Source organism: Ambystoma mexicanum, chromosome 7q, assembly GCF_040938575.1.
Source record: "Ambystoma mexicanum isolate Mex_15411 chromosome 7q, UKY_AmexF1_1, whole genome shotgun sequence".
Lineage (NCBI taxonomy): Eukaryota > Metazoa > Chordata > Amphibia > Caudata > Ambystomatidae > Ambystoma > Ambystoma mexicanum.
The window spans coordinates 565,222,687-565,235,719 of record NC_090941.1 but is presented as its reverse complement, the minus strand read 5'-3'; the positions used below and the strand labels follow the sequence as shown (position 1 = coordinate 565,235,719).

At 46.5% G+C, this 13,033-nt stretch overlaps 1 protein-coding gene across 2 annotated transcripts in view; it reads left to right on the top strand.

Moving 5' to 3' along the window:
• Window positions 1-13,033, top strand: part of ATP7B (ATPase copper transporting beta) — a 1,159,214-nt gene that overhangs the window by 343,942 nt on the left and 802,239 nt on the right. For both annotated transcript variants that reach the window (XM_069640108.1, XM_069640109.1), the window contains exon 3: window positions 7,723-7,992. In XM_069640108.1, the coding sequence (XP_069496209.1) occupies window positions 7,723-7,992 (270 nt within the window). The remainder of the gene's footprint in view (window positions 1-7,722; window positions 7,993-13,033) is intronic.

Genomic DNA, 13,033 nt, shown 5'->3' with positions numbered 1-13,033 from the left:
GTGAGACACCGTTGGCCCAAGATGTGCGAGAGGTACGAGACAGGAGGACTGGCAGCTCCAGATGTCCTACTTTACTTTTATACGGCACAAGCACACTTTGCAAAATACTGTACCGATTCCACGTAAAGTTATGTACATATACAAGCGGAGAAATTCGCAGCCTCCCCAATTAAATTACAATCCATGATTTTCACCAAATGTAAAAAAGACAGGGGGGCAATAGACCCGCTAAACTCCACGGTAAGAGCATGGATATACTTGCTCCAAAGAGTCTGATGACCCACCAGTGGCTGAAACTAAACTCAGACAAAAATTAGGCTCACTGGGTTGGTGGAGGCACAAACTGTGAGGCAACTCCTTTTTGGCCCCAGCCATTGCTACTTTACTCTCTCAGCCAACTGAGTAAATGACCCAGGGGTAAACATTCACCAGGCTGTCTCCCTCATTCCACAGCAAACTACACCGCCTGCAAGCCTTTAACCACTCTACCTAGTTAAACGCTCGCAGGCAGTGTAGAATGCTGTCAGCCAACATCTGTCTGGCACACACGTATGCCCACTTATCAATTCACAGTTATGCTATTACAATGGTCACAAAAAACGCAGACATTAGACTGGTGATTAAACTCAGAGGCAGTACTATGTTTCAGAAAACATGCCATTGGCTTTGTTGAGAAGAGGGTTACCTTTAAACTAGGCTTTCTTACTTTTAAATCACTTCATCTTACCAGTGCTTGTTACATCACTTAGAAAGGGTAAATCATACACTCCCGGTTTAGCACTACATTCTGCCCATGCTAACCTAGCTATTTGTTATCAATTATTCTTTGATCAAGTTTTAAAAACAATTCTGCGGGTGCGGGAGACAGACCCACTTTACTTCCACTTAAAGCACTTGTTTTGCTCTAAAAAGTTATTTTGTCAGATTCCTTTGTACTGATAGAGGGAATCGTGATGACTAGATGCTGGCTGTCAGCAAGACTGACATCTTGAGTCTGTTCAGTCCTAAAAAGATGCCATATTCATATCCCTGATCCTTTGCCCACTCCCCTGGCTCCCATTGCAGCATTCCATTTAATTCAAGGTGGATAACGGACCAGGAGGTTTTGTATAACATCAATACCCTCTTGTCCTCGTAATTGCAGCATTATTTTCCACCATGATTCTACTGATCAAGCACCCTTCTTGCTTTGTAGGCAAAGTCATGGTGGTTCAGCATTTTCAGTCCTCACCTGTTAGATATGGAGCACCCTTCCAACAGGCTTATTGAGACCGCTTGTCATTCAGGGCCAGGGTTACCCACATTTCCCTCCATTTGGTATGCATTTTTCATTCTCAATCTCCAGCTCCCAGATTCCCTCAGGTGAATGTGTTCTTGATGAATTGTCCTAACTGAACATAAGAAAGGGTGTGTGGGTCTTGGCAATATTGGTGGTGTTGACATAGATATCAGAAACTGACAATGATTTGTCCTTCAGGTGAATGAATATAATGAACATGCTCGTCAAAAGCTGCATTTGCACCCTTATGGCAGCATTTCAGAAATTGTTTATCATATTAAATGACTAATCTTGGATATTTTGTTGCAACTGCAAAGTCTCTATAAGTGATATGGTCTGCAGAACTGGAGCCAGCGCAGCAGGGGATGTAGATGAAGCAAATAAGGATTGAGAATGTGTGGGTGGGGGCTGGACGAGAATAAAACGGAACATAGTGTTTGGGAGAAGTGGCAGGCAAAGTCATCAGGTGAGAAATGTTAGTAGAAGTAGCAAGGATAGAGCAAGCATAGACTGGAGGGGCCTGGAACACTTATGTGGGTGGGAGCTGTTAGGCAGAATGGTATGCAGTACCCTTTGGGAACACCATACACAATTAAGTCTGCAAGTGACAGTACAAATTCACCTTTGGTACAAGTCTGTACTACGCAGTTAAGGTGGTAGCTATGGCTGAGCAGCCAGACTTATCTCAAGAGTAAGTGAGCAGTAGTAAATAGTTACACAAAGGCCAGTAATTACTATGATTCAGGCAAACACTGACTCAAGGTTTTAAAGTAAAAGGATATACATTTATTTCACTCTTCAGTTGTATAACATTACACTATTATAAGCAGTTGAAAAATCACACTCTTAATACACCACACCACTCCCAATAAGGTACAGACAAGTTAAGCCCACAAAATGAAGTGGGAGCAAAATGGTACTCCAGCAATTTAAAAGGGACGGAAAAACAAAGTTAATAGAAATTGAACCACACCAACAGGTAAGTGCTCAGGGCAATTGAGCAAGAGGAACTACAGTGATAGAATGAGGTAGAAAAGGCTTAATGCCAAAGTCAATGCGTCAAAGTATTTTGCTCAAGATCACACGGTTCATGGTAGTTTGCGGTAAAGTTCGTGCCATGGATTCCAGACGAGGTTGGTTGGCAGAAAAGTTAGTTCAAAGAGAAGAGAAGGACAAGCCCTCGGTTTGGAGAAAGATTTCAAACACTTTCACCGCGGCTGAACGAAACGAACAATCAGATTTGCACAGTACCTTAAAACAGAGAGGAAGCTGTAGCTGAGGCGGACGTTCCTGGTAGTTCCTGCAGGGTCACGGTTCCTGAAGCGACTGTCGGACTGACAAGAAGTAGGAAGACTGGAGGGTCCTACACTACCCAGCGAAGAAACCAGCAGCAGAGCAAAGCAGCGAATAAAAGGTGCGCTCCTTAAAACCCAAGCAGGGTCCGACATTCCTGGCTGTCCGGCCCACTGTAGCTCTGTATAGCGAATTCGACCAGAGGAGGGGTCCTGGCTTGAAGTTTGGGTGAACTGGTTGGTCCCACCAGCTCAAGGGAAGAAGTTTCCTGGAGGATCATCTCTGTCATCGGAGTCTGAAGATTCTGACCTGCAGCAGGGCTTCACCGGGTGGTTCAGTCATTGCAGGGGTCCTCTTCTGTCAGCTCCTCGTTGGTTCTTTCGTTCCAGTGGTGACTCTGCCTTTCCAGTCCCAGAGACCTGCTTTTTATGCAGTTTTCCCCCATTCACACAGCCTGGCTGTCAATCACACAGCAGGGTGGCTGTCCTGGCAAGGACAGTCACCCAGCCAATCAAACAGGAGTGCGACTTGGATTACCAAGGGAACCCATGGCATGGGTCCTAAGACCCCTCCCTCACATCCTGCCTACCCAGACTTTCAAGTGCCTTAAGAAGGGCTTCTGTGCAAAAGCCCCCGAAAAGACGGTGAAGAAAGGGACCAAACCTGGTTTGGCGCGCAGAGTAAAACACGAGAAAGTCTTTAACAAAAAATAATGGCGACTAAACCCAGCCGGAGCCGAAATAAAATAGATTTGGTCTAGCGGGTTTATGTTTGAGGCTAATATGATGGCCTAAAACAATACCATGGTTATATAAGATAACCGCGGTATGAAAAATAGGGTAGTTACCACTGCCAGCAGCCAAATCTTGATGAAAAGGGAGCGAAACAGTGCTCCAAGAGAAAGAGACACAAAGGGATAAGAATGAACCCTTTCCAATACTCCATGTAAGATGGGGTGTACTGGGTCTTTGGTTTAAAGAGACTACATAAAGTTAATGGCATTAATGGCAACGTTACATGTTTCTGGGAGACAGTAGTCAGTCCCAGAAAAACTGAGTCAGTGGGAAGTCTAAAAGATAACCCTGTGTCAGTGCTATGAAGGTGCTGTGTAACACACATACAAATGATGCTCATGGAGTAGGTGAGGCTCCAGAGCCCAAGATCACACAAATGGTAAAAACACACACAGCAAAACACATGTAAGTGTGGGAAAAAGGCTCACACTCTTACCAGGTGAAAAAAATAAACCCTAGAAATCCAGCAAAGCTGCTGAGGGACTCATTAGTTAAGGGAAATCAGCCATTTATGAGAATTCTCCCTAACAGGAACTGGGAGAAAATATGAGGCTGATAAACTGCAGGCACTTGCTAGTGTCAAGAACAGTGGATAGATTATAGATTGATTCCTGGTAAGAGTGAAGAGGCACAGGACAGCAGGCTGTGTGCCCCTGGCATAGATCTAGATGCAACGTTGTCCTAGAATGCTTGTTAGTTGGAGTGATCTAGGGTTGAGGGTAAAGGTAAAAGGATAGACCAGAAGAGGGCAGAATAGTAGGATTCAAAGGGTGCTGGTAGCGCTGAGTTGAAGTTCAGGAATACCTGTTCAATGTAGCTGGAGAGGATTCCAAGATGGCCGCCGCGGAGACGAGCTGCGACTAAGCCGCGCTCGTACCGGGCCGCCTAAATAAGCACAATTCGAAGCAAAGTCAGCGCAGCACACGAGCGGATCGCTCCTCCCAACGCTGCCCGTGGGCTCCGGACAATAGGGTGCACCTCGGCGGTGCGCCGAACGCCGAGGACGGTACCCTCGGAGAAGACACCCCTCCCCCATCGGGAGATTCCCGTCGCCGGGCCGGCAGCTCCAACGCTGCGGAGCGAAGGGGCAGACCGCCTGCAACGAAGCCGAGGGAGAAGGGACAGAGGCGGTGGGGGCGACTCCCTACCCCTCCCAGGAGAACCGCGGAGACATCGCCCCCCCCCCAGAGGGAACCGGACTACAGGCGGCTGCAACAGCGGGCGACGGAGCGGTCATTCCAGCCCCCTCCCCCGCGCCCATCGCTGAGGAAGGAAAGAGAGCCACAAAGAAAGACGCCCGGAGACTGGCACTAAGGGCACAGGGCCCCCGACATGGCGCAGAGCAGAGGCACGAGCGAGAGCCCCAGGATCACAGGGTTGAAGCGGAGAAAGTTGGCGGGCACCCCCCGCACAAGGTGAGCACCAAGGATTGGGGAGAGAGTGCGGCGACCATATAAATCCGGCGAGAAAAGACCCCCCCCCCCAGAAGGGAGCGGAGCAGCGCGAATGAGGGGAAACCGTACCCAAGCAGAGTGATCTCCCCAGGCGCCGTCACATCTAACAGCAGGGAGAAATACATACTCTATAGGAAAAGGAAAAAAAGACGGGAAGCGGCAGGGAAACACTGGAGTAGGAGCCCACAGACAGGGGACACAACCAGTGGGCGAGTGGATCCCGTAACAAGACACGGGAGAGTCCAGCTGATCGACGGGACCATAGAAAGGAGCCCCCGAGGCCAAGACAGGAAAGCTGTACAAGGAAAGAAACTCAACCCGGGAAGAGAGGACCCGCCTAAGCAGACCCCAAGCAGGCACAGACATATTGGAACAAGGCGCCTAGGGGCGATCCAAGAAGACACCCTCTTGAGCTCCAGGGGGGCACAGCACTAAGTACACAGGGGACTATCAGAAGCCCTCGCACACCCCGGGAAAACACCAATAAGCACACAGGGGACCATCAGAAGCCCTCACATATTCCAAGAGACATTCATAACATGTCAAGGGCAAAAAGTAAAATTAGTGCCTCCCAGCAGACCCCGATCCCCTCAAAGCAAGACGCAAATATCCTACAACTGTGGTCGGCGGACACCACGCCGCAAGCGAAGGGAAAGCCGCAAGACAACCAACAAAGGGAAGAAATGGCACAGGCGAACCCCATACAACCCCCATCCAGGGATGACATGCAATCATGGTTCCAGGAACTCCAAGAAAAATTCATGTCCTCCGTACAGGAACAGTTCACGACGATGAAAAACGACATGAAACAAGCGGTCCAAGTCCTAAGAATCGATGTGGCGAAACTGGAGGAAAGAACACTCCAGGGGATAGATGAGGATACGCAGCAGACGAGTGAAACCCAGGAACATTTGATGAGACTCACCCATAACCTTGAGATTCAGTGCGAGGATTTGGAGAACCGCTCCAGACGCTCCAACATCCGCATCAAAAATATGGCGGAAACAGTACAGGACAGAGACCTCATGTCGGCAGTTAAGGAAGTGTTCAGCAATATCCTAGATGCAGCAGGGCCGGATACAATCGGAGTCGACAGAGCCCACAGGGTCGGCCCAAAAAGATCGGGAGCACCTGGGGAGAGGCCAAGGGACGTCCTGGTGGCGCTTTCCTCCTACCCGCAAAAAGAACAAATCCTGAGGAAGGCCAGAGAAATGGATCACATAAGAATGAACGGTCAAGAAATCCAATTGTACCAAGATCTGGCACTGATTACACTGCAGAAGAGAAGGGTGATGGCCCCACTAGTCAATGTAGCTGGAGAGAAGTGGAGAGAGACCTTAGAGGAAAGATCTGACTGATAAGACAGGGTGACAAAGAGTCCAGTTAGAATGTTTGCATGATAAGAGGAGGAAGGGCGATAGGAAAGGGGGACAGAGAGTGAAATGAAGAAGAAAGTTCTCAGAACTTGAGGGATTAGCTGAGGGGGTAGAAGGGTTTAGAGGAGATGAAAATGAGTTTGGGAATGTTACCATGATTGTGCAGGCTAGTTGAGAAGGGCAATCCCAGAGAGTGAAGTTAAGATGGAAGTGAGCCTTAGTTATGTTGAGGACTTTGAATTCTCCCAGGAGCATGGCAGGGCAAATATCGCTGAAAAATTGAGTTTATTGCTGGGGGATGGTCATTGAGAACAGGCTTTAGTGATCAACCCCCAACTTCACCACTTATTAGGCTAAGGCAAGCGATGTTGGATAAGAATTTGTGTCAAAGGCTGAAAGCGTATCATTTTCATAATGGTTGATCTATGTTCCGGTGATAGCCATCAGTGACAGATGGGACTGATGGGAGGCAAAGTAGTTAGTGAAAAGTGAAGTAGTTTGGGCATTCCAGAGTCCTACAGTGAGATCAGAATTATTTTCTGTGTTCCCTTGCTCTCAAGACTTCAAACCTTCCTTTAATAATGAAACAGATGTCAAAAGTTCCAGAGGTGTGGCTGATTGCAAACTTCAGTTACAGATCTCCACAATTACTATGTCTGTCTCCTCCACCATCTCCTCTGTTGATCATACCTCCGCCCTATAGAGAGCCAGATTACGGCTGGCCAAGTACTGCAGTCAAATACCTGAGAACGCTGACACAGTAAGGCACTATCGACGGTGATACCTGAGGTGGTATAAGGTGGAAGCTGCATCCCCCAAGGATATGGAATAATGTTTTCCCTCAAAGGAGGTTACTTCACAAGATCTTTCAAAGGAGTTAACTACATTACTCCTAGCCCACGCATGTCATGAAATGAATGACTTCCGACATTTCAAAGTCCAGGCCAGGGAAAAACAACCTCTTGGGTGCTGCTGCCACAGCTGGTAATTCTAAGCCCTATTGAACTTCCAAAACATCTTGCTTTATTCAGAAGCTGAAAAGTATGTGGTTTCTTTACTAGACTAATTTTGCTGTTCACCGTATAATTAGAGAAAATAGAATGTAAATGAGTATCGCTATTTGCCATGTCCACGATATGCTTAGTGTGCACACATTTCTTTAGGAAAGAAAGATACTCACTCCGGCGGTTTCATCTGCTTGTCCATAAATGGTTACATATTTGCGTAAAAGGCAGCTCCTGCCCAAATTCTGCATCTCAGCCAGTTGTCTTGTATGTGGGCCTGTGCTTGTGGATCACCATCTGTCATTTTAATCCATGGATAATGGTTTCCCTTCTTCTGTCCAGGCACATGTCTGAAATCTGTAAACAGGGAATCACCAGTTGACACGTGATACCAGAACATTCTACACCTACTGTACCCTTTTAGTATTATTTGATCATGATTGATAAACAATATGTTAATATATGTTACTATTTGGTGTGCCTGCATTCTGTGTTGATTTTTCATCTTCATATTCTTTCTAGATACACTTTTCTATATTCGGCCGGATGAACAATGTTCTGCAGTTGTCATGAATCCTGTATGTCTGCAGCCACCTCTGCCTGGATTGCAGGTCTTGGACTCCAAAGCATCTCAGAGGGATTGTATCTTGGATTTCCTGCCCAGGAAAGTTCACCCTGACGCCGTGAACCTCACTGGGACAGTTACTGCAGAGAAGTGTTTTTTGCAGGTCACCGGCATGACATGTGCTTCCTGTGTTTCAAACATTGAGAGAAATCTGCTGAAGAAAGATGGTGAGATATACACAATGCATGTTGATTCATTTATTTGCTGTCCAACCTGGCACACTTGCTGGCTCTTTACCACTTCCCAGTGCTGTAGACAATTCACTAGGGGCTAGAATCACTTCTCTTCTTTGAACAGGTTAACTAGAGATCACCCTATTGCTTTATTTGACATTAAACCTTGGCAATAAGATGCTTATTCTGTCATGAGTCATAGTAAGCGAAGCCCATTGCCTCCATGGACGATGGGTGTGAGGTAGTTCCTGTAAAGTCTTGTGTTGGAGTGAAGACCTCTTTAAAGCAGACAGCTTTAGGATAATGGGGGATACCCTAGACGGGGCACCAATGAGTTGCAGAGGTGGCATACTGTACATTGACAATTTTCCCTCCATGCTTCTTTCATCTGAAATTAGTTTGTCAACATGCCCTGACTTTGTTAGATGTGAAGTCCCATTTATTCAGTTAGGCTCTTTCTTTGAACATTCATTATAGGACAGGCAGTACACTGAAATGTGATCTGTGAAATGATAGCTCTTCAAATAAATTGTTTTAGACCACCAATATATTTTCCAAGATTGAAGTGAAATAATGACACATTGGCCTTCATTAAGCTTACAGCGTTATTGGAAAAAATGTTCGTAATGGAATTGGTTGCACTTTACCACACCACATCACTACATGATTGGGTAAAACCCTCCACCTCCAAAAACCGGCAGAATGTCTGCTCATAGTACAAATGAAAAGAACCCCTTGGCATAGAGTCATTTGAACTGAAAAAAAAATAAACAGTGTTGATGTCTTCTAGCCACCACTTGTAATCATACAGTAATTCCATGGGACTGAGTGGCGGTGTCATGGAAATCAGACACAGGACTTGAATCTCGGGTGAGGTTAGTTTGGTAAACCTTTAATAGTAGCGCTGGAACACTGCAGAAACGGGCAAGCATAACCTTCCAAAGTCACTTTCCCAGTCATCAACGGATAACTATCACAGATGTGGATACTTAATACAGTTAAGTCACACATTCTATTTCATCATTCGTTTGAAGCTGCTTCTTTTTGTGAAAATGAGTATACTTTTGGCAGTGGAAACAAGTTTCTAAAATAACTTGCTAAGCCAGCAAAATACAAAAGGTGTCAGTAAACACAGCACTATTTTCCAAGTTACTGTCTTCCTCCTGGCTAATAATGATTTTCTCTAAGACCCTTTACTGGATATAAAGGCTTAGGGCCTCATTACGAGGTCGGCGGTAAGGGGTTAACGGTAAGGGTGCCGTTGCCGTTAACCCCTTACCGCCGCATTATGAGGTCCCTTAGCGGGAGCCGCTAAGGGACCAGGGAGCTAATAACGGGCCCGCTATTAGCAGGCCCGTTATTAGCTCCATCCCCATATGGGGGCTCGAATGGGAATGGGGACTGGTTCTCAGAATGGGGATTTACCGGGTCCTCCAAGGTTGGAATGACCCGGTAAGTACCCATCCCGAGAACCCGGACACGGTATGCGGTAAGGGGGTAGCCATGGTGCTAATAGCACAATGGCTACCTCCTACCTCGTAATTAGGCCCTAAGTCTTTATCAATTCACTATACTTCTTCCACATGAATTTAAATTCACTTATAATTACATTTCCCAGCAGCGTTTTTTTGATACATTAATATGAATACATCTGCATTTTTCTTCTACAGCAGTAATGGTAAACTATGCTGCCAGTAATTCCACAGATTTAGCACCGAATTACCACCAAACTTGTAATTAGGCCCATTGTGTAGCCTATATGTACCGACCGGCTTTGTAGTGCTCATTGTTTTTCTATCATTATACTGATGCCTAAGCACATATACATGCTTACGTTTGATGAATGTAAATGAGATTTTCTAATGGAATCCTTCTTTCTATATTGAGACTTTTTTTTTGCCACGTGGAGTTGCCAAGTGGCACCGCTCATTTCCATGTAGCACCCCTTACACTGGACATGTCAGAGGCAGTATATGTGGAGCCATCGGTGCCCGATGATATCAATTCTCCTTTTTTCTGCGCATTCAAGCTGCTTAGAAATTCCAGTAAGTATTTCTACTTTTAACCTCCTCATGCCTAATCCCAACATTGACTTCAAGCCCTTCTGGGACAGCACTAGGCAGATGTTCTTAACTGATCGCCACAAGATCTGTCTTTATAGTTTGGGGGAGGAACATGATACAGAAGACTGCAGTTCATGCATGCAAAGGCTGTCTGGGAGTGTGCTGCTGAAGTTTATGCTTTCCTTTATAAGGGTGGATAATGCACACACGCCAAGTCTCCTGTTTCGGAACTTTGTTCCAAGAAAGCCTGATCCTCAAAGGGGGTGAGGAATGAACACTGCTCGATAGAGAGGTCAAACACTGAGAGGATTCCAGTTCACACCAGGCAGACTGGAAATAGAAGTGCCACAAGAGGCCTTGTTCCCTGAGCAAAGTGTCTGGATGCCACACTTCTTCCTGCTCTTCCTGATAGAATATTCTACATTCCTGTTCCAGGGATGATCATTCTTCTGGAGAATCACCACCTTTTGAAAGTATCATTCCTCACTCACTCTTCTAAACTAGAGCTGTGGAAGGAATTCAGCTAACAAACACAGTAGGCTCAAATCCAGTCATGTTTCCTTTGCCCATATAGGGAAAGCAAACGTTCAGAGCCACAGAGAAGTCCCTAAAGTATGACGTTAAACAGCCTGCCTCCACTCCCTCTCGGGGTCTCTAGTTGCAAGGTGTTTTATCCTTCACCCACATTGGCAGGAGTCAGGTGCGCTCTGGCAAGTGGCACCATCAGTGTAGGGGCAGAGGAGTTCGGACAGCCATTTTGCTTCAACCTCCATCCCCTCTGCGACCCCTGGCTCAGAACCCTTATGAATTGAACTTTACCCATCCCTTTCTTCTGGGGGTGGTGGGTTAGGGGTGTCCTGACATGTCGGGGAGTGGCAACTCATCAATACTGACACCAGAGCCTTACAGGTTGTCGCTCAGGAATTTTGTATCCTTTTCATTCAGTGCCCCCTTGACTGTTGTCCTCACTACTTCCCTCCTCCAGACAACCTTCTGCTGGAGGAGGTTCATCAGCCTCTTCTGAAGAGCACCGTAGAGCTGGTAACTCTGGAGATGGGAAGTGGCTGGGGCTCTCTTTACTTGTTGCTAACAAAGGAGTGTGTGCACTCCATATTCGATTCAAGGCTTCTAAGCCTGTATCTGCTCAAGGACAAGTCCAAGATGTTCACTTTGGGCCACGTCCTCCAGCCCCGCGAGTCACTGGACCTTCCGAATGCCTGCTTCCACCTGCCAATCCATCCCAAGCACAGGAAGTTCTGATTGGATACACCCATTTCCAGTTCAATGTCCTGCCCTTTGGACAGCCCTCTTCTCAGAGGGTCGTCACCAAGGTGTTTGTTGTGGCGGCAACTCATAATATCAATAGGGACACTGTTTAAATCTCCCTCAAGCCCGCTGGTGTCGGCCCACCTACACCAAACTGGTATGTGCTACACAGCGTGGGCTTCTCCCTGAATTTCAAGAAGTCATAAGTGACTCCATCACAGTTGTTTTGTTTCATGGAGGCAGTTGTGGACACTCGCTTGGGCAGGGCTTCCTCGCCTGAAGACAGTTTAGTCTTGGCCTCTGCCTTTGTAAGCCTTGCATTTTTATGCCTGCAGATGGCATGAATACTCATCTTGGTGCAGGGACAGAGGTCCTGAACCCTTGTTTTGTCCAACCTCTGCCACTCTGCATGTTCTGCTTTCTTTAGCCCTGCTGGATCTACAGATTGGCACTGGTATGGGCTATTTGACTGCTATTTTGTTCTTTTAGAGCCCCACTGAGCGTGGCTGATTCTTACAATTCCCAGTGTTATGCAGTCTTTCAGGGATTAGGTGACCAGATTCCCCCACGCCTGTTTGTTGTTCCTGGGAGGGTTTTTAATTCAGTGTTAACTTTTCTAGATGGCAACTTCGACTGAGCCTCTTTATTCTTGTTCTTTGATATTGCTCACCCTTGAAGTGATATTCATGTTTGCCTTCACTTCTGGCAAGTTGTTGAGTGGGCTCCAGGCTCTTTCTGTGAAATCTCCTTACCTGGTCTTTTCTAAGGAAAAGGTGACTGAGAGTGAGACTTTCCTTCCTGTCTAAGGTAGTGTTGGATGTTCATGTTTCACAGAAGATTAATTATCTGGTGTTCTTCCCTCCACCTCATCCATATCAGGTGTTGGAGAGTTTCACTACCTGGATCCAAGAGGGCTCTCAACTACTGTGTCTGTCAGATGGGACACTAGGAAGGATGACCATGTATTTTTATGGTTAGACGGGGGCTCCTTTGGGCAAAGCTTTTACCAAACAGACCATGTTCAGGTGGATCGTCGTCTGCATTTCACAGTGCTATGCTCTGGCTGGAAAAGGTGTGCCTGAAGGTCTCTGGCACATTCAACAAGAGGATTGGCAACCATCGCTACCCTGCAGAGAGGTGTCCCTATATTATCCAACTGGCATGCTGCTATGTGGGCTTTTCTGCACATGTTTGCCAAGAACTCCTGTCTGTATTCCTTATCTGGTCGGGACACCTGCTTTGGTCCTGCAGTGCTGAAGAGTCTTCGAGACTAAGTGATGCTTTCTTGCTATCCTCCCTCCTCCAGGATCTGTTATAGCTATCGGAGTCTATTTTAAGATGAGGAATCGATGGGAGGAAGAAATCAACGAGACAAATTACTTGATTCTTGGCAATGTTTTTTCTGATGGATTAGTCTGTTCTCTCACAGGTTCCACATTGCCCTCCTAAACTGCACCTCGTGGTGGATAGCTTGCAGACTTCTTGCTATTCTGCAATGCCTAAGCAAATACATACTAGTGAAAAGGATGTCTAAAGTCATGGGGTCCGCATGGATCCATATATAATATATATTGCCACTGACAACAAGCCTGGCATCCTGGGAGCGCAACAGACTTAAGTGAAGTCACCTGTCTCCCCTGATGGCTGAAAAAGTTTACAAAGAAAGATGACGAACGAAAATATATATCTAAGATGAGGACTATGTG